The sequence below is a fragment of the Podarcis muralis genome, chromosome 2 (assembly GCF_964188315.1).
Source record: "Podarcis muralis chromosome 2, rPodMur119.hap1.1, whole genome shotgun sequence".
In the NCBI taxonomy this organism is placed as follows: Eukaryota; Metazoa; Chordata; class Lepidosauria; order Squamata; family Lacertidae; genus Podarcis; species Podarcis muralis.
In genome coordinates this window covers 61,837,051-61,864,088 of record NC_135656.1, presented here as the reverse complement: position 1 = coordinate 61,864,088, position 27,038 = coordinate 61,837,051, and the positions used below count along the sequence as shown (strand labels likewise).

Sequence of the window (27,038 nt, the reverse complement as noted above, 5' to 3'; positions counted from 1 at the left end):
CTTTGCTTATCAATTGTTTTATAATACCTGTTTTAAAAATTGCACACAATGGGTCATGAATTGTTTAGTCTTTAAAACTGGAAATAATAATATGACTTTGGCATGAGAAATTCAAAAGAATAGGAGGACATGTCATTTAAAAGAATATACAGTGCATTTAATATATAATAGCATACTGTCCTGTAGTTTGCAGTACTGGAGGCAGATCCTTTCATTCCTGCTGGATGCCTAAAACCAGCCTTTCCCAACCTGGTGCTCTCCAGATGTGTGGGACCACAGCTCCCATCTGACCCAGACAGCATGTCAATTGGCCATGCTGGTGTCTGAAGAAGTGTACATGCACACGAAAGCTCATACCAATAACAAACTTAGTTGGTCTCTAAGGTGCTACTGGAAGGAATTTTTATTTTATTTTGCTTCGGTGATGGCAGACCAACACGGCTACCTACCTGTAACCAGAACCATGCTGGAGGTTATGGGAGTTGTAGTACAAAATGCCAGGAGGGCACTAGGTTGGGGGCAGGCTGCCTAAAACAACCAGTCCTATTCGCCGTTTCTCTCCTCTCTCAGATTATGGTAGAACTGAACTGAAAGCATTCTGTGAACAACACATTTGTGCTGCTTATGCAAGAAGCAACACAGAACTCAAAGCAAGGTTTAGTTAACTTGCTTCATGAGACAAAATAGACAGTGCATGAGGTTCTTTGTTTGGACAGATAGACAATGTGCTCCCATGTGGGCTATGACAAGTAACACTATTTTGGCAATACGACACATTATGAGTTTTAGAAAAGGCATCAGTCCTAGGTAGATGCCATCAAGGTTCCTGCCCCTTTGTGGAGGCACAGCTACTTGTGGTCCTAAACTGGTGTGGGCAGCTGCCCATTGAGTGTCGAGTGCTTGATGCTGTCATTCAAGGTGGTGGCTCGGAAAGTGTAAGACCGCCCTCTGACCGAGCCCTCCGTATAGAGCCTCTCTGGCTTGTTCTGGCAACGGAAGAACATAAGGAATCCATTGCGGTAGTTCTTGTTCATCCAGCCATAGAGCAGAGGATTAGCAAAAGTGGAGCACATGGCCACCACGTGGAACACGGTGTAAAGAAGTTTATAGTCATGGAAGATGAGTACCAGGTCAAGGTCAACGGCAAGTTGGAAAACATGGAAGGGGAGCCAAGAGACTGCAAACACCACCACCACCATGACCAGCATCTTTGTGGTCTTTCTCCTCCGGCAGTGACTGTCACTCCTAGCAGTGGGACTGATGTGGCTTTTCAGCTTGAACCATATTCTGATGTAGGCGTAGCAGATGATGGAAAGAGGGAGGACATATTGCAAGAGGAGCATGGACAAGCTGTATATAGTGGCATCCCTGCTTTCAGAAGGCCATTTCTCAGAGCAGACGGCGATTCTGAGATTGATGGATGGGATTTCTTCATACCTGTACTCTCGGAAGATGGCCAGTGGACTGGCTAGGACGGCGGCAACCAGCCATGTGAAAGCGATGATGGTGAAGCTGACCTTCTTGGAGATCCTGCTATCCAAATGGAAAACAATGCATCTGTACCTGTCCAGAGCAATCACAGTTAAGGTGAGAGTAGACACATGGACACTTAAAGCTTGAGCGTAGGAGACCAGGTGACAAAGCACAGCCCCGAACTTCCACTCATCCAACAGAGTGTAGGCCAAAGTGAAGGGCAAGCAGAGCGTGTCCACCATCAAGTCTGCCAGAGCCAGGTTAGCTATGAAGAAGTTGGTTACAGTCCTCATGGTTCTGTATCTCACAATCATGTAGACTACTAAGGAGTTGCCAATGAATCCCAGAAGAATTATTAGGGAGTAGGCAGCTATCAATATGATCTGGACTCCCAGGATCTTGGTACTGTCCATCATAACATTACTGGATCCTTCAAGCCCCTGGCTAGGGGTGGCAAAGCCCTTTGCATGCCAGCTGAACGGCAGTTGTTTATCCAAGTTATGCTCTTCCAGGATGATAGTGCTGTTGGCTTGATCAAGCAGCCCCATTCCTATTTATTGGCTTATTTTCGCTTCTGGGCTAATGATTTATGTAAAGTTTGCAACTCCACCTGTGAACATGGAAACAAGAACACACAAAAAGGATATTTTAGATAGGAGGGAGGGGAAACCCTAGATATTTCAGGTTTCAAAGGCATATCCAAGAGAGCATTTCAAATTAGGCTCCATCCCTAAAGTCCTACCAACACTAAAGTCCTAAGATTCATTGTCCATAGTTTCCATACAACATTTTCATGGCTGTTCTTTGACTCGGTTGGATGCCCCATCTCCCATTTTTATCCACATGATAAAATTAATGCTGACCAAAGATCTAAGAGGCTGGTCTCAATTGAATTATTTGCATTAAAAATGTATTTACTTCAAAAAATTTATTTGTCTAAAATTGAATGGGCTGAAAAGACCCTTTCAAATGTCAGGCTGATGTAATCAGATAAACCAAATCTTCTATTTAGCTGCTAACAACAGGCAGCCCCTGGCCTGCAATCTGCCTCCGTGGTCTCTGGTGACATGGGCTCTGCTTGTCAGAATAATTAAATCTGAGAGAAGGATGGGGAAGGAATACAAATAAATATATAAATCAATAAAGGACTGGGAAGGTAATAGAATCTGTGGTAGTTTGCCCATGAGGGTGACATAAAGTTGCAGTTCCACACACACTTATCTGGGTGAAATAACACAGTGGGAAGCAAAGTCTGAGTCACATGGGGTCATGCATCATCCTTAGGCACCCACTGGGCCCAGAACCCTGGCTAGGCTGAGCACCACCACTTAGCCTGGCCCTTTGACTGACAGTCCAATCCACTGGTTGCTCATCAGCTGCATCCTGGAGCTGTGTGTTCAATTTCCCACAGTGCCCCTGAAGTAGCATTGCTTTGGGGCACTGTGGGAAATTAAAATGGCTGCTCCCGGTATGGATCTGGGAGCTGCCATTTAAATTTACCATAACACCTTGTAGAGATGCTTTGTTGGGGGAACTGGGCTGGGGGATTACAAAGTTGTTTCATCAGAGTGCTGCAGCCACCAGGTCATGTAGCTGAGGGGCCCCTCAAAGGTGGAGCTGGCTGTGCTTTGAATACACATACAGTCATACTTCAGGTTGAATGCGCTTTGGGTTGAGCGCGTTCGAGTTGCGCTCCGCAGCAACCCGGAAGTAAAGGAGCACGTTACTTCCAGGTTTCGCCGCTTGCGCATGTGCAAACGCTTAAAATGATGTCACACGCAGGCACAAAAACAGTGGAAAGCAAAGTGCGCGTGCGCAGACGTGCCGTCGCTAGTTACGTTTGCTTCTAGATGCGAACGGGGCTCTGGAACGGATCCCATTCATATCTAGAGGTACCACTGTACTTAGGATTGGGCTGTCAAATGGAAGGCCTGGAGGACTTTCTGGAACCGTAAATTTTCCCCATTGTAGTATACAGAATTCAATTTTTTTTTGTTTTTATTTCCATCATCTGAATCTGTGAATTACTGGTATATTAGGGTTAGTAACTTTATCAGTCATTGCCAAACAAGATATGTGTGGATTTCCCAGCATTTGATTTTTTGTTTGTTTGCTTTTTAAAAGAAAAAATGAAGAGGGACAATGTAACCAAATTCCCTGATTTAAATCATACTGTGATGCTGCTGAAGTTGCCATGGATAGGAAGGAAGACTACTGCACTCTGGGATACAATTGGACTCATGAAGCTAGCATAACTTGACGGTAGGTTGTGATAAGAAATCAAGTGAGTTACATGCACGAGTGAGCAAGCTCCAAGATGCAGATTTGAACAAGATAATGTTTCTTTCCTAGAGCTAGACACAGCTTCTAATTTACAACTTCCATTAAGCTTCATCTCAAATGAATATATCCCCAATGTGCCTTGAGTTTCCAGATGATAATTATCTCATCATCCAGCACACCCAGCTGCTTATCACTCCCCTTTGGAACATTCCAAACATTTGCTCTGACCATTCCATTTTAGCCTGAAGAAAGGTTATGTGAACCTGAAAATGTGATTATTGTGTTTTTGCATTTGTTCCTAAGCAACCTGCATTCATTCTCTCAAAAGAAACGTTTATACATTTCACATGCTACACTCAACAATTGGATCATGAAGACTTAGTGAAATCAGTGGGGCAACTTGCAAACAACTAGTTTGAAGCTAGTGGAACTGAGTAATTTGGACCACAAATATCATTGACCTGGTTGTTGCTGGAGCATCTATTTTCACCATGTGGCTGTTCTCTTGCGTTTTTCCGTGAAATGCATGCAGTGGTTCCTTAAACAAACGGGTGGGGAGAGAGAATGGCTGACCAGATGGTGATAAAGGCTGAAGTTATGTCACAATTCATAATAAATGTCCCTTTGTCCGTTTATCACTTGGTAGAACAAAGTTCATAAACCCTCTTGGGAGCAGCTGCAGGAATTCATGTTGCTTGGCTGCTAAACTCTGCTGTATGGGAAGAGAGGGAGAGAGGAAGGGGCCTGGTTTAGATTGGTCTGAGCTCCTTCCTCACTTACATATTATTGGCTCACTGAAACGAACACCAATGGGTTGATCTGGGATGGTGACTTTTGTAGTAGATTCTCTATGAAACACAAATTAATATCCCTCTGTACAGTTGTGAGGATAAAGACTGTCAGTTCAACTTCATTGCTGCCCAGAAACACTCTTCTGGCTCAAGCCTCCCTTGTGCTGTAGGGGTCATATTGACCCAAACTTTTCAGCAAGAATGAACAATAACTCACGACACAACTCAAAAGCTGGTGACATATGGGATTAAGGTTGGGCATTGTGTTTCAAAGGCTCCCACACTGTCCTGTGTATTTAACCCTCATGGCCACAAATTTGTGTGTTAACATGTGCTAAGTTTCACTGTTGGTATGGCTTGTTTTTCTTGCCTTTCCCACCCTCCACCCCTACTACTTGCCATACTGGACATTTGCAAACTTGAGGGAAATGGGTATTAATTGCATGATGAGATATATAAGATGATAGCTGAGTTCACTTCTGATTTTACCAGATTACTCTTGTAATATATGGTAGCCTGGTGGTCATATTTAGCCAGAGCTGTCTAGGATTACATCTAAAAGTTATCATGAAATAGACTCACCACCACACTGACCGTTAAAAGTATTGCCTACAGACACCAAGCTATGTTCAGTACTGTGGTTGCAGTTCTAGCCCAAGTTAAGCACACTTATATTTTATTGATAAAGTGATCTTCGGAAGAAGGGTGGTATATAAATTTAGTAATCCAGCCCCAATCCAGCTCTAGTCATGCATTCATTAGTGGCTTAGGCTGGGGTAGCACAAAAGGAGCATCTGACCGAGGGCTGACCCAAGACATTTTGTTGCTTGATATGAAGTGGCAAATGGCACCCCATTCTCCACCCCCACCCCCAAGGTCAATGTGCATAATGTCCAAAGCCAGTTAAGTCATTTTGACACCTGAGGCAAAAAAAACTACAACAAACCCAACAAGCACATTTTCCCCACCATGGCAATAAAAATTCAACAACGACAAATTAAATGACTAAAATTATCCTTCTCTTTCTGACTAGGTCAGTTGGATTCAGATGAGCAATGTAGCTGCAGATATTCATCCACATCAGCCACCCTGATTTAGATTGGTCTGGGCTTCTTCCTCACCTTATATATTATTGGTTCACAGATCTCTCTAGATGGTTCCAAGGATAAACACTGAGGTATACACACAAGCTGAAGAAACACAGGATGTCCTAACATGCGTGAGCATGCGATAGTTTGTCTTTAAGACCCCTTTTATCCAGTAAAATATATTGAGACCATGCAAAAATAAATTAATAAATTGTGCGGGTTTTTCCCATGTGTGTCCATGATACCATTCCCTTTACCGCTGTATTTGGCTTGACTGTCCCATTGACTTCCACATGCTGATAGCCATGGATAGCTCACTTGGTTAGAGCATAGTGCTGATAATGCCAAGGTTGCAGGTTTGATCCCCATATGGGACAGCGGCATATTCCTGCATTGCAGGGGGTTGTGCTAGACGATCTGCAGGATCCTTTCCAACTCTACAATTCTATGATACTGTGAATCTGATAATTATACTTGATTTCCTCATCTCCTTTGCAAGTAGGCTGAAATGGACAAAGGCTGCCCAGCAAATTATGCTTGCTCAGTTGTCTTCTTCATATTTTCCCCACTTCAAACAATTAGCTGCAGAGTAACCATTATTGCAATTTCTAAAAGTTAACAATTAGAGAACAGTCAGAGGTACAATTATTGTTCAGACCATTTCGGATTATTTGTTTTAAGTGTCTTAATGGGTTTTTTAAAAAATAGGCTAACATTTCAGAATTAATTAATGCATTTCAGAAATGAGGCAAAGTAATAAGTGTGATCAAAAATAATTTGCAATGCTTCTAGACTGGTTAATACCATGCGGTGGATTTCACCCAAACAGAAATCACGTTTGCTGAAAACATGCTGAAATTTTAATCTGTAGCCAGGCTGGCTCCTCGAGTATATGGAGAAACTGCTGGTGTTTCATAAGAATCAAGCAACAGCTAAGCAGTCTTGCTGACTGACACAGGGGGAAGAATTCATTTGTGACATGATATAGTTCTAAAAGCTCTAAGAGACTATTAAACTTTTGGTGGTAAACATTTTGGGTACTTTCATGTGTCTTCTTTCCCATAGCAGGGGTCATGGCCAAACAGTTAAGGTGATACTAGGACAGTTAAGCTAATGCAGTGAATATACAAAGCAGGGTTTCATAAACTGTGAGCAAGGGATCACCAGTGAGCCTCAACCCTCTTTCAGGATGGCCTCAGTGCTACAGCCTGCCCGGTGCTTCCTTGCTTCTTCATCCCACCCATGATTCCAGCATCAGCAGCTTCACATATGTGCAGTACAGAGGCACTCATGGGAGCGGGAGCTGGCTAGAGAGTGAGGCTAAAACACATGAAGTTGGAGGGAGGAAAGAAAGAGAAGGAAAGAGATTAGGAATGAGCAGAGTTGCTGGCAAAGTGTGAGGGAAGAAGGAGAAAAACAGGAAGGAGGCCGAAGGGATGCTCAGGCAGAGGAAGTGGAAAAGAAGCAGCAAGTGTTTAGTGGTGTGCTGCTGCTGCATCTTCTGCCCCCTTCCGCCTCACGCACACACATGTGCACTTGCTCGCTTACTCGCTTTCCCACAGCCCAGTCTTCCTTCTTAGCTAGGAAGCCTCCCCTCACTGCCTTCAAAATGGCAGCTGTCTCAGAAAAACAACCAGCCATTAGGCAGTGGTGCTGGGAAGTGGGCAACTGGTGTGCTTGCATGTGCTTGCATGTGTCATGTGCTATTTAAAGATAAAGGTACCCCTGACCATTAGGTCCAGTCGTGACCGACTCTGGGGTTGTGCGCTCATCTCACTCTATAGGTCGAGGGAGCCGGCGTTTGTCCGCAGACAGCTTCTGGGTCATGTGGCCAGCATGACTAAGCCGCTTCTGGCAAACCAGAGCAGTGCATGGAAACGCTGTTTACCTTCCCGCCGGAGCAGTGTCATGTGCTAGGACAGAGGAAAAGAAGGTGAGACTGAATGAATATGACCAGGAGAGGGAGAGTTTTGAGTTAGGTGGGAAGAGAGAGTCTCCCTTCTCTGAGGTGAAAGGGCCCTCAGGAAGAGATAACAGAGAGAAGCTGTTATGGGAGGAATAAGTGTGCATAACAGGAGCAGAGAAGAGGGATCAGAGAATGTAGACCTTATTCCTTCTTCTCCCCACAAACTGAGGAGAAAGAGAAGGGTAAATGACAGAGATGAATAAAATACTTTGAAAGGCATGAGTATGGGAGGAAAAATATAAAATAACAAGCTTTCTCCACATGGGAGCCTCTGGGTCAGCAAATTCTGCTGAGTCATGATACCTCCAGAACCAACTGGAGGAAAGGTAAACTATGGAACTCTCTGTCACAAGGAAATCGCTGTGGCACATTTTGAAGAGGAATTAGCAGTGCTTTTTTTCTTTAAAAATGTTTAGGTAGGGGTATTCTCATTTTCCTACTCATATTGAAATACTGCCCCTCAATGAGGCCAAACTTAGATTCACAAAATGTTTAGGGGTATGCGTACCCCTGCGTCCCCCCAGAAAAAAAGCACTGGGAATTAGATATCAATTAAAAGCTATGCCAGCAATTGCCAGCTGATTATGCCAAACTCCACACTCTTCTGCCATCATTTTGTGACAGAGCTGGATCCAGGAGCACTCTCAAACTATACATTTGCCATGGCAGGCAATTTACTGATTTCCTGGACCCAGAAACCCCTCACCCACCCACTTTGGTCTTTCAAATTGTAGTGGTGCCCCATGTGAGGCAAAAATTTGTTGCCCCACCACTTCTTGCCTTCTGTTCTGTGTGTGCACTATGTCACAGTTGCGATGCCCTGCAGCTCTCCCCCTTGGTTCAACAGCCAGCACAGGAAAAACAATTGTGCTGCCCTACATCTACCTCTGCCCACAGAGCTTCCATCTTGCAAGTTGTCTGATTCAGTTTATTATCCCTCATCCAGCCCAATGCTGTATGCAGACACCAGTCCAGGGCCTTTTCAGCCATTCCTGATTTAGAAATTACAGAGAATTAAAATGGGTATCATAAGCAAACACCTTGCTCCAAAACTCCTAATGGCTGCTCCCAATTGCTTCATGTAGATGTTAAATAGCTTCAGAGACAAGATAGTGCCCTGTGGCACCACATAACCAGGGGGCCAAGCAGCACTCATCCAAGGCTACCTTCTGGAACCTGTCCTGGCGATAAGACCAGAGCCACTGCAGAACAGTGCCCCTTAAACCCATCTCCTGTAGAGTATCCAATAGGATACCATGGTCAATAGTATCAAAAGCCCATGAAAAATCTAGTAAGAGCAACAGAGTTGCAGTTCCCCTGTTGCTCTCCCAACAGAGGTCATCCATCTAGGCAGATTCAGTCCCAAGCTCAATCTGGTTATATGTACACAGCCTGTATTTGGACTGGATTAGTTCAGACTGCAAGTTGTGGGCATGCATGATAATGTTCGTCCATGCAACAAAGTACCATTACAAAGAATACTAGAATGTCTAGCCAGTATCTCTAGAGGGATTTAAAAAGAAATAGAGGAACGTGAGCCCCCATGATTCAAAAACATTATACTAGAAATAAGTTGATCGTTACATAAATAAGTGGAGCTTTTAATGGGACGGAATAAGATTCCAACATGATAGACTTTTAGGAAGCAATGGGTTTAATTAAAGCCAGGAAAGTACTTTAGAGGTCAACTAAAGTTGAGTAAGATCTCATAATATGTTTTCATGATATAGTCTGGAGAATCAGGCTAAGGTACTCCGTAAGGTTAGAGGGAAACAGCTTAGAAGCCATTATGCCAATAATCTAAGTTCAGACAACAATGTCAAAGGACTTGAATTGCTGATATTGTGACTACTATACAACTGAAATGTGATAACATTAGTGGACATGCACTTCTAGGGCAGTGTTTCCCAACCACTGTTCCGCGGCACACTAGTGTGCCGCGAGATGTTGCCTGGTGTGCCGTGGGGAAAATTCGAAAGATTTTTTTTTTTTTTTTTGTAAAAGTCAAATTAGGTCCTAATCTATCCCTCGAGCGCCTCTTGTCCGTTATTGTGACGCATGAAGCGTGTTCCCGCCCACTCCCCGCCCTCCCTTGCTTCTCTCTCTCTCTCTGTGGCGTTCTCCGCCGCTTCCTGCTGGGCATGCGCAGCTCGCCTCGCGCTTCCATTCCAGCCCCTCCTTCCCCCGACTACCCCGCCGCTCCGTTCCTTTCTCTTTCTCGCGTGTCAGAGAGCGGCAGCGCGAGCGCGGCGGTTCCCTCAGGGCTGACGGAGGGCTCGAGGAGGAGGAGGCAGGACGTGGAGGCGGAGAAAGCGGCGGCGGCCACCCCCCACCTCCGGCTCGAGGCCCGCGTAGAAAGCTGAGGGGGAGAGATAGATAGAGGTGGGCGGCGGTGGCGGCGGCGACGACCACGACCAACCGCCACAGTAGTTGTAGCGGTGGCGACGGCGAGCAGGGACTCCCGCTCTCTCTCCGTCGTGTCTCTCTCTCTCTCTCTCTCTCCCGGGCCCGTCCGTTGAGTCTCCCGCGCGCCTCGGCTACAAGATGAGCATCGAGATCCCGCCGGGTCTGACTGAGCTGCTGCAGGGCTACACGGTGGAGGTGCTGCGGCACCGGCCGCCCGACCTGCTGGCCTTCGCCGCCGAGTACTTCGCCAAGCCGCGCTCTCCTTCCTGCCTCGCTTTGCTGCCTCCTCCCCCCCACCCCCAAAGCTTGGAGGTTCCCCGGCGCCGACCCGCAGGTTTGACCCCCTTCTCACACCTGTTCGCGCTCCTTGCACGGAATGGGGCGGATGGGGAGGAACGGGGCTCGCCGCTGCCTCCGCTCGCCCTCCCCCCCTCCGCCGGCGGTCCCGCGATTCTTGGCTTTTTGGCGGTTGGCACAGAAGGAAGGCAAGGGGGAGGGGAAAAAATTGAATCTTACACTTTCGTGCGTCCCTCCCGGCGTGACGCTGCGCGCTGACGTCACAGGGCTGTAATGGTGGTGTGCCTCGAGATTTTTTTCATGAAACAAGTGTGCCTTTGCCCAAAAAAGGTTGGGAAACACTGTTCTAGGGTAGATGCCATCTATGAAAGGTGGAGCTTGGATTATCTGAACAGTTGCAAAACTACAAGGTTTATTGAACACTAACAGCACTCTAATGTAGAATTGGTCTGCCCTAGTAATATGATCCTAAAAGTTCTCGATCTCCCTTTGGGGTGTGATTGGTGGCATAATGATCTACTGATATTTGCATGGGATCAGAAATTACCCTAGTGCTGGATCAACCATTCCTCTGCCATCAGAGGTAGTAGACTTTCTGGTAATTTTCTCTTGATGTGAATAAATATAAGTAAGTAAATATTTACTGTAAGTAAATATTTGCCCAGATCTTAGGTTGACTCTTGATTCAGGCCTTCAGAGCAGATTTTATTTAAAATGAGAGCTGTTGTTCTAAAGGCAACAGGTTAGGGGCACTGATAACTTGCAGGAGAGGATTGCAGTCCCTTCTTAGCAAGGCTTTCTCCTTATAATTTCCTGAGCCTCTAACCTCATGACATGGCATGCTGTGCAATAACTGAAAGCCTCCTGCTAATGCTCCAGATTTGATCTGTCACTGCCTCAATTATCCTGCCCTACTGAAGATGTGGAATCTATGCCACAATACAATTTTCAGTGTTAGCGGTGCCACAGGGCTCTGCTGGGTTTTGGGGGGGGGGTTGCCACAACACACTGTAGCTCTAATTGCTTACCACAGGATTTCTGGGTAGTGCTTGTATTTCTCCATTCCTGCTTGCTTTGACTCTGGATTTATTTCTAACGCTGGAACCATCCTTTAACCAGAATTGGTGTGGGGGGGGGGTGTGGGTGTGGGTGTGGGTGTGTAAGCAATTAAGAAGTTAGTGTTTTGTCACCAGATTCATATTTGTATGAAAACACGGTTGGTATACTCTCCATATTGTTAAAAGGGAATAACAAGTGATACAGCTGAATATTAATTATTCTAGGTTTAAAAATTATCACAAGAAGGTAAATATCGTTCTTTCTATGTGATCAATGTTTGGTAACTAGTATTAAAGGGGGGCATTTTTGGCAACCTTTTCAGGCTTTTGTCATTCTCTTTTGATCCAGATATACCAAATTTGTTAATTTGGACATTAATTCTACATCTCAGAGCTTTCTGGACCCCTGCACTATGTACACACCATATATTTAAAGCACATTCCCCCCTAAAGGAACTGCAATTTGTTACAGTTGCCCTACTCCGTAGATGACAAATTGTGGGCGTTACCCGAATGTGTTACCTGGAATGATACTTGGAAGTTAGCAGTAGCTTAGTGACAGAAGGCACGTATAAACAAGGGAAAGGGGAAGAGATAACCAAAACCACACTCTGTAGAAACAGAGCACTTAAATTAAGAAATTCCTCCCAAGAGCAGTGAGTTTTGATTGCCTCCAGCGAATGGAATGGGAGAAGCATATAGACTAGAAGAAAATAACATCAAGAGGAGAGGACCCTTTACAATCACAAGTTATCATTAGTGAAAAGCTGGAAATAAGGGTGTTTGAACCGCCCCAGCCTCCTTTCGCTGTTTCATATCTAATTATCAAGAGATGGAAGCCATTTCCATCACCAGCTTCGGGCATGAAAACGTACAAAGAGACATTACATTTCCTTCCAACTCAGGGTAATTTCTCCAATTGTCCTGCTCTCTGTGTAATAGTGTTTATCTACCTTTGCCTTTTTATAGTAATAAAAGAGGAGCCTTAAATTGCTGCTAAATCCCCATCTTTGTGTGTCGAATTAAACTTTCACAGCTTCCCGTTACCTCCATGTTCTCCCAGTTATCACTTTGGCTTCTTTTCCTCTGGCAATTAATTTCCTTTTCTTATAACAACTTTCATTATTACTCTTGCAGTTATTATACACCCGTTGTTTCACCCTTCCCTCAGGTTGCTGGTAAGGGGTATCGTTAAAATAGCAAACATGCCTTATAGAGGATGAGGGAATGCTGAGAATAATATATATTTCTAAAGGACAACTAGCTAACTTTTTGCACCTGGGAGGAGTGCAATGCTATTTACCTCAGATCCTGGAAGCAGTAGAAATACTGTGTACTGGTGGGTGGGGCAGGCAGAAATGGAAGCATACCAATGACCATTAGGTCCCAGCAAGAAGAAGAAAATGTGACTAGCATTGCAATCCTATGCAAGTCTACTCAGATCAGCAGTAAGCCCCATCAAGCTTACTCGCAGGTAACATTTCATAGGATTGTTTCCAAGCAGACAAATTCTAGCAAGGGGCTAGGAGGCACAGAACAGTGAATTCATTGCCATATCTACAGCCCTCCAGCTCCTTCTCACCAGGGGGGAAGCTTGGTATGCTGGTCAAGCAGAAATGGACTGGCTCTGGATCCATCCCCAGCCCTGTTCTGCTCTCACCCCCAGCTAATACAGTCAAGAACACTGCTAGTGGTATCTTGCCAGCTGCCCTTGCTTTCAGTAGGGAGGCTCTCCACTACAGTTGACCCCCACCCACTGGAGGAGAGATGCAGCCACTTCACTCCCTCCAGAAGTGCTAAGCAAGGGCTTAGGATTCAGTTAAGACTGCCTTTGTTCCTAGTCTTCACTTCCTTTGTCCCTCAGACTTTCCAGGCGGTTGGAGGGGCTGCATAGCACGTACTCTGATAACACATAGTTGCACTCCTATGTACACTTACTTGGCAGAAAATCTCATTGGATCCAAGGGCATTTGCTTCTGGATAGGATTGCACTGTAAGGCTGTAATACTGCATTTTTATTCATTTGTATGGATGGATGGATGGATGGATGGATGGATGTTGTTGTTAATCTTCTAAGATGGCGCCGAGGTAAGACGCTCTTATCGGAGCTCAAAGAAATCTTTTAACTAAATGCCTTTGTTGCTGGCTCTCCTCCTTCTTTTGGATTTTATTTCCTTTCACTACTTCGCTGTGCTTTTGAACATCTTATTTTATCCTCCTCGGTGCCGGGACTTAATGAAGTTAATGAAGTTTTAACGAAGGCTCTCAGACATTCCCTCCCGGGCATTAAGGCACTCCCTCCCAGTTTCTCGTTGACTCCTCGTGACAAACTTATTCCAAGGATCTTTAAGGACTTCTAATGGGCTTTTAACCCTAAAAACTACAAATTCATAAAACCACAAATTTCTCCCACCACCTCTAACTTCGTGGACCCCCAAACATCTCAGTTGTTTTAACAAACTGAGAAGAAGGGGGGGGGGATACTTCAAAGGAGTGCTCTAATTGGACCCAGTTTTTAAACTCCTCGCAGCAGCCCAGCCAGGACTGAATGAGAAGTGAATGAGATTGCGACCTGAGAACTTCAGCACTCTATCACTCTATTTAGAAGTCTGATCTCATTGATTTAAGAAGAATCTAGCAATGAGAAGAGCCAAAAGACTCAGGTGTTCTGATACAGAAACTGACGCAGAGCCCTCTGGTTTCAAACAGAGTAATTTAGATAATTACCTGCTACCTCAAAAACAGCACATATCTCCTCCCAAAACCTTCCTCAACTCTTTACATGGAAAGACAGTTGAAGAGATATCCCTAGGAATAAATGAGGACAAGGCTACTACTCCCATAATCGAGGCACAAGCACTAATTGATAGAAAGGTGGAGCTGCTGGAGGAATGCTGCCTATTGACTGCTCAAACAGTTCAAAAAATCTTTGAACAATTACAAAACATCTCCAAGAAGCTGGATAACCCAGATGAAAGGAGGCAACTTACTCCCTTTTTGCCATCCTTAACAAGCCTTGGAGATAAACAGAACAAATACAAATTTATACCTCTAAACCAGCCAAAAACCAGAGGAAGCCCCCCTCACTCAGTCAATCTGATACTGAGGCCATGTGAGATCGTTCTCCACATTTTTCCATATAGAGGGCCCCTACCTTACTGGGAGTCATCCTTCTGGGCCAGACATCATCTAAATCTGCTCCTAGGCCTTGAGGGTGGAAGCATCGACTTAAAAGCAGTCAAGAGGCTCACTAACGATGGATACTCCAAAAAAGTACTACTAAGATTTGGTAGTCATAGAATTCCAACCAAAATCTTAAGGGAAAAGGCTCATTTAGCCCAGAAAGGAATTATTCCGCGTCGACACTTTGAAGATATATCACTCAGACCATTGATTGCATCTAAAAGACAGAACAAGATGAACAAGGCCATTCCACCAGAAGCCGACATCTGCCCTACTCCCGTGGAAGAACCCAGTAGATGGGAGAAACCGCAGCCAGCTACCCGGGAAATCACGCAAGAAAAATCCAAGCTCCCAAACCATGCGACTGTAGCATCAAATAACAGCCTCGCCCTTGACACAATAGACTGGACAGTCCCAGAAGAAGAAGATCTGCTGAGTAACTTTACCAAGCTACCAGATAAAGAACAAATAAACATACTCAGTAAATTGACGAAACTACAGGCCAGATTGACCGAAATTCACCAACAAGGTCAACAAAATGCAGTAGAAACAATACACAATCAAACTTTACACTTACCAGCCTTCTCCCCAAAATGCATAGTCAAAAAGAGAGCTACTAATGGAACTTTCAAATGTATAGATGCAGAGCTTCAAATCCAGCCTCCTTTAGAATATGAAATGGCAAGGAAAAACTCCAGCAATGAGACCACAAATTCCTGGCTGAGATATCAAATACTAGCTCCAAACGAAATAGGTACCCCTTATTTAAGTACTACAAAGGACTCTAACATTGCCGAACAAAAGATGACCTCCAACAGACCTGACACACTGAGCTCAACACCAAATGAGGCCAAAGAAATGGAAGTAGAGACTGAAAACAGTCCTACTGTCCATAACAGTCCACCAACCACAGAAATTTCTCAGGAACAAGGAACAGCTAAGGAAGAAAATCAAGAAAGGGAGGAAATTTTAATTTCCCGCACTTTAAAAAAGAGTCTAAAAGATCCACCATTATGTTCCCCACCGAAAGCAGCGACAAATGGCTGTATCTGCACAAGACAAAATCCCTCGCTGGACTCAATAACAGAACTAGAATGACTAAATGCTGTCAACCAGCCACCAACTCAAAAACGGATCCTACGCTTGCTGTCCTGGAATATTGCAGGGTGGGGAAACAAAGACGGAGACCCAGACCTAATGAACTTCTTTAAAGATTTTGAATTAATACTTCTACAAGAAACATGGTCAACTAGAGATATTAAAATCAATGGATTCACCTCCTATACGAAACCCGCACTGAAAACAAACACGAAGGGCCGGCCGAAAGCAGGGTTCTGTTGTATGATCAAAGACAACTTAGGGTTTGAAATCAAGCAGCTAGAAAAATGCTTACCACTTGCACAAGCTCTACTTTTAACCCAAAAAGACGATACTTTGCTACTTGTAAATGTCTATATCCCCCCAACTAAAAACAACAGCAGCAGTGAAAATTGGTCACAACTAACCTTTTATATAGAAAATTTGACCGATAAATACCCAAACGCCTCACTGATAATAGCAGGTGATTTTAATGCCAGAGTGGGAACCAACAATGAACAACTATGTAGCAAACTAAATTGGAATACTGATAATGATATCGCACATGCCCTGAAAATAGGACGATTCTCCAGAGATAGGGTTGTAAACAACGAAGGCCTACGCCTACTTGAATTATGTAACAACTTTAATTTGCAGATTGTGAACGGTTCAACAAAAGGCGATAGAAGCGGGGAGTTTACATACTTCTCCCCCCGAGGATGCAGTGTCATCGACTATATTCTTGTCCCTTATAATATTATAAATTCGATCATGGACCTCAAAATTGGAACGCGTACTGAAAGCGACCATCAGCCATTATCGTTGTCTATTAACTTAAAGGTCGAAACCAAAATAACCAAGTACAATATCATAGAACCTTCTCAATACAAACAAATGACCCAATTAAAATGGTCCCAGGAAATGAGTGCAGCAGTGGGGCAAAAACTTACAGCCAACCTGAGAAAACAAATATTATCCAACTTAAAGACCACTAATTCCCACAGTGATATTCCGAAAATTTATAATGAAATCTTTCAAATGTTCGTAGAGCTTAGTACTCCACCTAAAGTTTGGGTACTTAAACATAGCGCTAGCCCTTGGTTTGATGATGAATGTTTCCAGCTAAAAAGAAAACTGCGCCAAATATTTAAAAATAATCGCACTAAACTAGAGCCCTCTTATCTTGATGAAAAAAGAAAATATCATTACATTCTGGCCGAAAAGAAACAGAAATATGCAACCCAAAAATGGCTACAATTATTCGACTCAATTCAGAGTAAAAACAACAAAGCGTTCTGGAACCTAGTGTATGGAGGATTGAAAGCCGAAAATCAACTAACTCTACCACCAATTGCAGAATCCAAATGGTCCCAATACTTTACATCTGTATTTAACAATCTACACAGTGAACCTAAAGGAAATGAGACCACTAAAAATAAAATCAATAAACTCCAGGAGTGGCCAAGGGTAGAAGAAGAGGAAATTAGAGAGATAGTTAAAAATTTCAAATCGGGGAAATCTCCTGGGCCAGACGGTCTACCAATAGAATTATTCAAGACCTATATAGATTGGTGGGCAGAACCCTTAGCTCAATTGTTTACTCTCATAGATAAACATGGGATCATACCTGAGATATGGCTAAGATCAATAATTATCCCAATCTTTAAAAATGGTGACCCAAAAGAACCAAGGAATTATAGACCGATAAGCCTACTATCAGTGATAGGGAAAATCTACGCTAAGCACCTCTTATCTAAACTCCTTACCTGGATGAAAAACCTAAATTTACCAGGGAAAGAACAAATAGGTTTCTCCAAAGGTTGCTCTACATTAGACCACTGCCTTATACTTATGCATTTGGTTGAAAAATACAGATCCCAAAGGCAATCTAAGATATATGCTGCTTTTGTGGACTTTCGTGGTGCATTCGACTCAATTGACCGCCCAAAGCTGTGGAGGAAACTCGCAGAATTAAAAATTGATCAGCGTTTATTGATCCTAATACAAAATCTATACTCTTCCAATACCTGTCAAGTCAAACTTAACACCAAAGGTCACCTTTCATCAGACATCCCAAACTCGAAAGGGGTAAAACAAGGGTGTATTCTTGCCCCCTTTCTATTTAATTTATTTTTATCAGACTTGCCAGATCACCTTCAAAAAATAGAATCACATGCCCCTAAACTTAATCAGAAACCAGTCCCTCTCTTATTATACGCAGACGATGCTGTCCTACTATCATTAACGAGCTTGGGTCTGAAACGTCTTATATCTTCTCTGATCCTTTACTGTGAATGTAACAAACTCTCTATAAATTATGAGAAGACAAAAATTTTGGTCTTCTCGAATGGTTGGAAATTAGAGAAATGGAAAATAAGAGGGCAAGAAATCCAACAAGTGAAAATCTATAGGTATCTGGGAATCTTATTCCAGAGCAATTTAGGGTGGGCAAATCATCGCACAAATGCCATAAAACAGGCAAAGTGCACCTCATCAGCAGTTGCCCGTTTTTATTATCAGAAAGGTAATCAATTTATTCCTGCGGCCAATCAGATATTTCAAACAAAAGTGCAATCCCAGATATTCTATGGAATCCCGCTATGGGTCCAAGCATATAACAGTGATTTAAAAAAGATTCACTCCAGCTTTCTGAGGCGTATTCTTGGACTCCCAGCTGTGATCAAATATGAAACAATGTGTGCAGAAATAGGCATACACACAATGGAATATTGGGCCTGGTCCACCTCAATAAAGTACTGGTTACGCTGCCATTTTCGCTGCCCTCCATCAAGTCTGCTCGCTGATTTGCTCAAAGACTCCTATAAATCAAGATGGTATCAGTACCTCGAAAAAAAGATTGAATCTTTAGGCATCGAGCTGGAGCCCCTGTACAATTCTAATGAGCAATACATTTTCCATAATATCCTAACTAGACTAAAGGATGTCGAGAGACAAAATATTATGGCAGCTGTAAACAAAATTTGCTCCCCCATATTCTATGATTTAAATATCTTAGATAGCAGGGCCAATTGTGTCACTAAATTAATAATCCCAGCCCAACGTAGGGCTTTTATGCTGGCCCGTTTGAATGTTTTTCCCTCAGCATTTGTCAGGGGAAGATATCAAAACATTCCCAGAAACAAGAGATTCTGCAGATGTTCTATGAATGTCCCGGACACTGTAGAGCATATTCTCTTTCATTGCCCATTGTACAGTACGCTCCGTCAACGCGTGCTGTCCCCTCTTTTGGGTGGTCTGGAACCCCAGCAAGGTGAATGTGTGGGATTCTGCCTATCCGACGTTGACCAAAGGGTAACGGCGGGGGTAGCCGAGTTTTTGGTAGCAGTCCTCCAAGGAGCAGGTTAACAAGGAAAACCACTGATTTTATATGTATATATATAAATATGTATGTAGCCAACTGCTGCCTTTCTATATATATTTTAAGGCTTTTATATGCTATTTTCTCTTTTATGGTTTTATTTGCATAATGCCTAATAAAGGTTTGATAAGTAAGTAAGTTAATCATTCACCTTTCTGCAAAATTACTAGTGAGCAGTGGCGTAGCGTGGGTTGTCAGCACCCAGGGCAAGGCAAGTAATTTGCGCCCCCTAGAGTGAGTGAGCCAGGTAGGGGCAGAGAGCTGCGAGTGCGAGCGCGCCCCCCTCAGATGTTGTGCCTGGTGCGGCTGGCCCCCCCTGCACCCCCCACACTACGCCACTGCTAGTGAGCAAGTTCCATCAAACTGATTGAGACTTACTTCTGACCAAAGAAGCTGAGGGTGCATTGTGAAAGTGCCTCTCACATCACTGGGTCGCTCTTCAGCGATATTAAAAGCACAGCTGCTCTCTCTGTACAGTCTTACAGCGTCTGCAATTCCTCAAAAGCACTTAGGAACTTAGCGGAATGTCTGTGTCTGCCAGGACCTCAAGAGAAAACAGCCAGGGAGGTGAAATGATGAAGCCTAATTAAGTGATTTGTCCCAGGTGGCTCAGAAATCCAGGGGCAGAATACAGTTTTTAAAGGAGCTTCCTTGTTTTGTTTTGTTTTGTTTTGATGTATCTGACACCTGCGAGCCACATGGCAATCTGGAACTACGCCAGTACCAGCACTGAATGATCCCTACTTGTCCAAATAGCAGATCAAGGGATTTGTGAGATCAGGCAGCACAGTTCAAATGAGGGATTTAGATAGCAGCCCTATAACAACTTGCACAACTTTGAACCTCATGTCTGCTTGGTACGGCTTTGTGTACATTGCTTTGTACTAAATCACTCACCGCAAAGGTATCATCTGATCGCTGCCTGACACCTGTTAGTCAGTTCTTTGTCTTTTTGTTTTAAATCGGGCAGGCGGCTAAAGCCACCTTCCCAAAGGAAAGGTGAGAGATAGGGCTGTGCTCTGAAGACAGGATGCTCTGTGAAAAGATCCAGACAACACAGCCAGGAGGGGGCAGCCACCAACACTCTCCGTTCAGCTGTGTTGTTTTCTTGATGATTGCAACAACAATGTTTTACATTTAGCGTGAGACAGCACTCTGCTTTTTCCAAATCGGTGCTGTTTCGTCATGTCAAGCATCTGGCTCAGGGGATCAACAGAAACAGCTGTTCCTTGTTCGGTGTGATGCTTCTTTGAGACAGCGGAAAGTGAGGGGCAAAGGGAAAGTACGGAGGATTCACAAAACTGCAAGTTAAAATGGAACGCCCCAAAGCACCACAGAGCACAATCTTCAGCCCACTCCTCAAGGAACCCCTCCATGCTCAGTAAGCCAAAGGCCCTGTGCTAAAAACCCAAACAAATCTTCACACTTCTGGACTACAAATCCAGCAAAACAAAGAGCTATGTCCGACACCATATTCATGTCGTCTGTCGTAGCCTCATTCTGTTGAACCAACCCAACCCAGATATTTCCATCTGAGCTAGCTTTTTTTCCCCTCATGGGCATCAAATGCTTGTGAAATGCATTTGAAGATGACACCAGATATTCTTAAACATGTCATTTCATGGAAATTCAGCTCAACAGGATTCACTCCTTAAGACAAGTGCAAGAAAAACAGCTGTTTTCTGGTGGCACTTAGAGTAAATTGCAAAGCTGTATAGAAGGGGGGGGGGACAGGATGGGCAGCAAATGAATTGTGCTTAGGTTAGCTTATGCATCTGGTATTCCCATTGTAAGGAACACTTGTAGGGGTTCGCTTTTTTAAAACCTATGCCTGCACTGCTCCTCAAGCATGAGTTTCTCATGTAGTTGGACTAGTGAAATACTTTCTTTGCCAGGAATAAGTCAAGACTTATGCCTGCGGATGTGATCTGCCATGCACTTTGCAAAGGGAGGACAAGGAAGGAAACAGAGAGCAAAAAGCACAGCTGGTAGTCTGTACTCTATATCCCAACAGGGAGGTGGGTGGTCTTGTGGGATCAATGCTCCTCATGCATGCAAGTTTGTTTTTTGCTGTGTTCACATGACATCGTTGGCATCAAAATGCCAACCCAAGTTTTTCTACCATTGAACCTGAATTTTCCCTTTCTAAGGGAAATCCAGTAAGTTGTGTTTTTTAAAACTACCTGTTGCCAATTACTTTCTTGTGATATCTCAATGGCCTGTTTGCGATATCTGGAGGCACCTGGAGTCTCTTGAAAAGTCACTCCCTCTCTGTTGCATTTAACTGCTACACAGAAGCTGTTACAGGCTGCAGAATGCTCAAGAACTGGCCCGTTCTTTTAATTCTATGTGTAGGATGCAGCCCAGAAGCAAGCTGAATGTAGCTGGCAAAAGAGCATGCCAAGGTGCACCAGCAAGAACCTTGTCCCTCATTCTATAAATCCAGCATCTCCAGATGAAGGAGAGTGCTTATCACTAGTTAGTGACCAGAAGAATCGGACTACAAAAGCTGCCTGGGAAGGTGAATGAGACCAGAACCCTCCAACATCGCTGTGCTGTGCTCTGGAGATAGGAAGAAGTCATATATGCTGACCAGTGAGTGACCCACCTTTTGCATATCTTTCTCCATCTCATCCCACAAACATTTGGAAACTCCTAGCACTATTGCTTGCAGCACGTGCCTCTGTACCACCACCTGAGGCTTAGCAACAGACAATATTCCTTTCAGAGAAACAAAGGTGACAAGGCTACACTGCGTGAACGATCACTCCCCTATTGTCTCAGTTCGTGGGTTTTGCAAATTTGTGTAGCAGCGGTTAAAAAAACCCCTGCAAAACATGTTCAACCAGAGACGAAAGAAATAAGGGTATATGGCTCCACAGTGAAGCTATGCTTCCATGTTCCCACCTTCAACTCTCTTAAAAACTATTGTCTGTCTTCAGACTAAAATTAGCTTTCCAAGAATGCTGTTTTATAAGTGATGGCAGGGGATGATAAAACATGCTAATTCTCAGCTGCACAGTAAGGTACAAACTCTTCTCTCCCACCAACAAAATAAGACGCACAGAAAATGAAAAAGCAGTTCTAATTGTCTTTCCTGGATGATGAATAAAAGGAAAGCCACTTACCTGAAGTTACTGTTTCATTGCTGCGACGAACCAAGCTCCTTGCTTCTGTCTTTGCACTCTTCTTTCCACTTTGTGAAATCTTGTGGTGGCCGAGACAAAAGCACTTTCTCAAAGTAATTACTTTCAGAGAGCAGCCTTCCTCCCCCTACCCAATTACAAAGGTGCCCTTTCCCCAAGAACCTGCTTCATTCTTGACAAAGGGAGAGGTGATGAGGGAGGCTTTGACTTCTGAACATGACTGGCAATCCCTACCCCTCAAAGCTGGATGCTCCGTGATGCTGAAAGAGAGGGGGAGTGTGCTTAACCAACGGCAAAGCACAGGGAGAGAGGGAAGGAGGGAGGGAGAGCCAGCGGTTGCTGCTGCTGCTGCTCAGGGATTGCTCAGCCCCCACTGGGCTTCTTACTGAGCTAAAACATCCTATGACAGTGACCAAACTGGATTCTCTGGCAATGAAATATAGGTTACAGATAGCATGGTGCACATCAGCTAGAGCATCATCTATATGGCATTCAGAAGATCAGTGCTAGGTTTGCCCCTGGTACTGAGCAGCTTGATAGCCCTCGGCAAGACCTCCTTTTCTTTGTGCCATTATCCATGCCTTCTCATTACGTGATAAATATTTTTAAATACACATTAGGCATTATCCTTTCCTAGCTGTTGTATGTCTGCAGTAACTCACTTCGGTCTGCTTGCATATTAGCATATCCATAGCAAAGTATGCCATTTTGGATATGTACAATGTTTCCTACAGTATGTGATGTGCTTGCATCTGGCAGCATTATTCAAATAACTTGTTTATTTATTTGATTATTGCATTTCTAATAGCAAAGCCTCATGATTTCATTTGGAGGGGATGACATTTTCATTGCTATAATAAACCAATGTATACTTACTCAGAGGAACTCCCATTGAACTCATACAGCTTACTTTCAAGTACACATGCAGCAATCACAATACCAGAAATAAGTGCATGGAATGCAGAGTATCATGTAAACCTTTTATTTATTTATTTTTTAAGAAAAGCAATGTGGACCAGGCCTAGTTCTATAGGTCCTTAGTACATCTAAGAACATGAATCTCACCTTTAAGAACTGTACTGATATACACACATACCCTGTCCTTACCATTTTCAGAGTTAGAGTACTTCCACAGTTTATTGTGGGTTCACACATGCAAGTTTTTCCAAAGCATCTACACGATGCCGTCCTCATCAAAATGCCACCCCATATCTCCCCTACCCCAATTTAATCCTGATTTACTGTTTCCATGTTTTGTTTTGTTTTGTTTTGTGTTTTACTTATTAGACTTTCTGCAGAAAAGGTAAATCCAGATTAAATGGAAAAATAATATGGGGTGGGATTTTGGTGAGGACAATGTTGTGTATGAGGCAGCCGCATAATTGGAAAATTGGTAAACATTTGGAGGAATTGTGGCAGCACACTTGATAACAAAAAGAATGATATGCTGGTGAACTGGATAACATAAATAAGTATCCTAAAATGGATATCAAGTTTCACCACATGTGAAATTTCAAAACTAACCAGAAGCTCCTGCCAGAGCAAATGATTCAAGAAATTCTGAAGGGGAAAAAAGAAAAGAAGATGTTTTGATAAGTATATCAAAATTTCTCAAGGGGGTTGTGTGCACTCCTAACCCTGGTGCGTGATTTACATGTAAATATATATTTCACGGCAACCGCATTGATTCTCAATTGTTCTGTTATTAGGTAGAAAGCAATATAAATAAAGAAAAAAGAAACAGGGAAAGAGGTGGTATGAAGCAGAAGTTCACCCAAGATTGAAAGCTAGCATAGCAACCAACCACAGATCTTTAGAAAGAGTAGTCTTTGGGATAACAGCTATGCAGCTGAGCTTCCTGCCGGCAGGGCCTGCAGAGATACAAGTGCCCAGACTCTTCAGCTTGAAATCTAGGAACAAAAGAGGCTGCCTTATACTGAGTCAGACCAATGAGCCATCTAGCTCAGTATTGTCTAAACTGATTGCAGCAGCAGCAGCAGCATTCAGCAGGGCAGAGCAGCCAGGGCGGCATTGCGCACCTGGCTTCCCAATGTCAAGTGCTACTGCTGCTTACTGAGAGAGGGGAGAAGCAAGGAGCTCAGCAGTGTGAGCACAGCAGCACTGAGCCCTTCACATCTTGCCCAGTGCTGGATTTACGTATAAGCTAAACAAGCTATAGCTTGGGGCCCCACTCTCTTGGGCCCCCCAAAAAATGTAAAGAAAAAAACACCTGGATGTACATTTCCAAAATATAAGATAAAAAACAAATAAAATAAAACCTACATACAGCAACAGTATTTGCTGTACAAATATACAACAACAACAACAACTTTTATTTGTATCTCACCCTCCCCGGCCGAGATCGGGCTCAAGGCAGCTAACATCAAATATAAACATTGATATAAAATCAAACAATAATTAAACCACCTCTTAAAAACAAATCAGGATAGAATTAAAATCTGAATTAGATGGCTTTCCACAGGATTTGGGTTGGGAACAGTAAATGCTCATCAGGCCCAACTGTGTATGCTGATCTTATATGGGCCTGGGAGAATGCTGGGAGGGCCCTTTCATTCTAGTTCTTATACAAAAAGGGCTGAGCCCTGACCAAAGGCCTGGCAGAACAACTCCATCTTGCAGGCCCTGCGGAAAGATGTCAAATCCCGCAGGGCCCTGATCTCTTATGGCAGAGCGTTCCACCAGCCAAAAAGGCCTTGGTCCTGGTTGAGGCCAGCTCATTTCTATATACTGTGGTACCTTGGTTCTCAAACTTAATCCATTCTGGAAGTCTATAACAGTGACAATTTGTTGTTGACAAAGGACAGCTGGACAAATAAAGGGCCTCATTACCTTCAGTAGCTTAGGGCCTCATTAAACCTAAATCCGGCCCTGGTCTTGCCCTGTCTCTCCCCCAGTATGTGGCAGTGATTGGGAAATGAGGTGTGCAGTGCAGTGCTGTCCTGCCTGCCCTGTCCCACAAACTACTGCTGACTGACTGACAGCAGCTCTTCAGGACTTTGGACAGGAATCTTTGCTGGCCCTGCCTGGAGACACAGTGAACTACAGCCCTTCCCCAGTCTAGTGTTGAGAGGATAAATATCAGTGCTATTTTTCTAGAAAAAGAGGTGCCAGAACTCACCATGAATGCCTTGTTCTCTTATAATGTTCTTGTTCTCTTATCATGGCAATGGTACCCACCAAGGAGCTGTAGGAACTGAGTTCTGGCGAGTTCCTGCTGAAAAAGCCCTGATAAATATGCACCCCAAGAATGAAGAGCTTTCATCTGCTTTCAAGAAACATGAGCCGATATAGCTTCAAGATGCACTCAGGTGCATCTCAAGCTGCAAGCCCTTGCCAAAGAGGCAAAGCTAGGCATAGCAAGCGTCTGGCTCCAAGGAGATCGTTGCTGGAAACCTGGCAAGGGGTTCTTTGTCGGGAGAGGAGCCAGATGGTGCAACAGACAAAGGAAAGCAGCGAACATGTTCAAAATGCAATTATCCTTCCCTTTAGCACATTAGCATCTCTTTTCAAGTCACCTGCGGCCTCCAGCCATTCAGTAAATGAGCATATGCAGCAAATATAAGCGTAACCATACTTGTTAATTTACAAGGCAAGCATTACTCAGAAGGCTCTGATGAGTGCTTTAACAACAAATGGGACCATATGTACCCCTAATAAAGATCGCCTAGAGATTGCCCAAGTCTGTGGTGCTCTGTAGGAATAGCCAGGAGCAAGGAGTGAATATGTCACAGCAGACTTCCAAGCACCCTAACCATATGCTCTGTCAGACCCAAGCAGCCGTACCTTCCATCTGGCAACAGCTAGACTACGCAGTACAGAATCGGCGTTCTGTCTCCATCCACCTGGCAGGCTGCTTGGATATTGTAAGCATTGTGCAGAAGATAACTGAATGTCAGTCTTTGGCCCCTTGAGAGAAGGCATTTGAGCATGAGTGCTCACTTGAGATAATCTAAAGACAATGAAGTTTAATGATCCAAAGTTTAATGGCCCGACAAGGTTGTGTGAGAAAACAAGTATACACAGGTCTTTTCATCATCAGGTCTGCCACATACCATTTAGCAGCCATTCAAATGTGTGCCTGAAGAACTCGCCTCTAGAAAGCTGGTTGTGTGTCCCCCACCGTATTGCAGATAGTAGATATGCTACATAGGACAGGCGTAGGAAGCGGGCAGCCTCTCTGAAGGCTCCGAACTTTGCCAGATACATTTGGAGGGGGGAAGGCAACAACTCTGTAGCAGGAAAAAGCACGCATAGCATTCCATCCTGATGTTGGGAGGCACTAAAAATAATTCAGGCATTTTAAAGCAAATTTGCATACATTACTTAATTTGGATACTTTAGTTTGATGGCAAGATTTTGATTTTGGAAGATTTTGTAAATTGCTTTCTATAGTAATAAATGGTGCAGAGAAGAAATGAAACACTGAGGCTGCAATCTGTTATTCTCACTTGCGAGGGAGTAAGCCCCATTGAGTTCAATCGGACTTCCTTCTGAGTAGGAATGTATATAATTACATGCCTTTATTCTATTTTATTTTCTATTCTGTTCTATTCTATTCTATTCTATTTATTTAATTTACTGCATTAAATCCCACCTTTTTGTCCAATATGCTCAAGGTGGCATGCATTCAACCCCACAACAACCTTGTGAGGTAGGTTAGGTTGAGAGGCAGTGACTGGCCCAGAGTCACCCAGTGAGCTTCATGGGATACAGGATTTGAACTCTGGGCTCCCAGGTCCAAGTCTGCCACTCTAACCACTGCACCATACTATGCTGTAAAGTGTTTTTTTAAAAAACAAAAAAACAAAAACAATTGAACCCTACTGGAATCTTGTACATATGCCTGAGAATCTGATGAAGTGTGTGTAAT

The 27,038-nt window shown here is 43.7% G+C and overlaps 1 protein-coding gene across 2 annotated transcripts; it reads right to left on the bottom strand.

Annotated features, from left to right (window-relative positions):
- Nucleotides 1-49: 49 nt before the first annotated feature.
- Nucleotides 50-22,487, bottom strand: LOC114591341 (neuropeptide Y receptor type 2-like). Of its 2 annotated transcripts, none has more exons than XM_028718267.2 (2): nt 22,130-22,487; nt 50-2,083 (listed from the first exon to the last, which is right to left on the bottom strand). In XM_028718267.2, exon 2 carries the CDS (start codon nt 2,019-2,021, stop codon nt 861-863), a length of 1,161 nt encoding a protein of 386 aa, XP_028574100.1. In that variant the 5' UTR covers nt 2,022-2,083; nt 22,130-22,487; the 3' UTR covers nt 50-860. The 2 variants fall into 2 exon arrangements, with proteins under 2 accessions (XP_028574100.1, XP_028574101.1); XM_028718268.2 differs by lacking the exon at nt 22,130-22,487 and adding an exon at nt 4,218-4,511.
- Between the last annotated feature and the right edge of the window lie 4,551 nt (nt 22,488-27,038).

What these genes read in the sequence shown, in the direction of transcription:
- LOC114591341 (XM_028718267.2), bottom strand. Translation starts at nt 2,021, where the DNA reads ATGGGGCTGCTTGATCAAGCCAACAGCACTATCATCCTGGAAGAGCAT.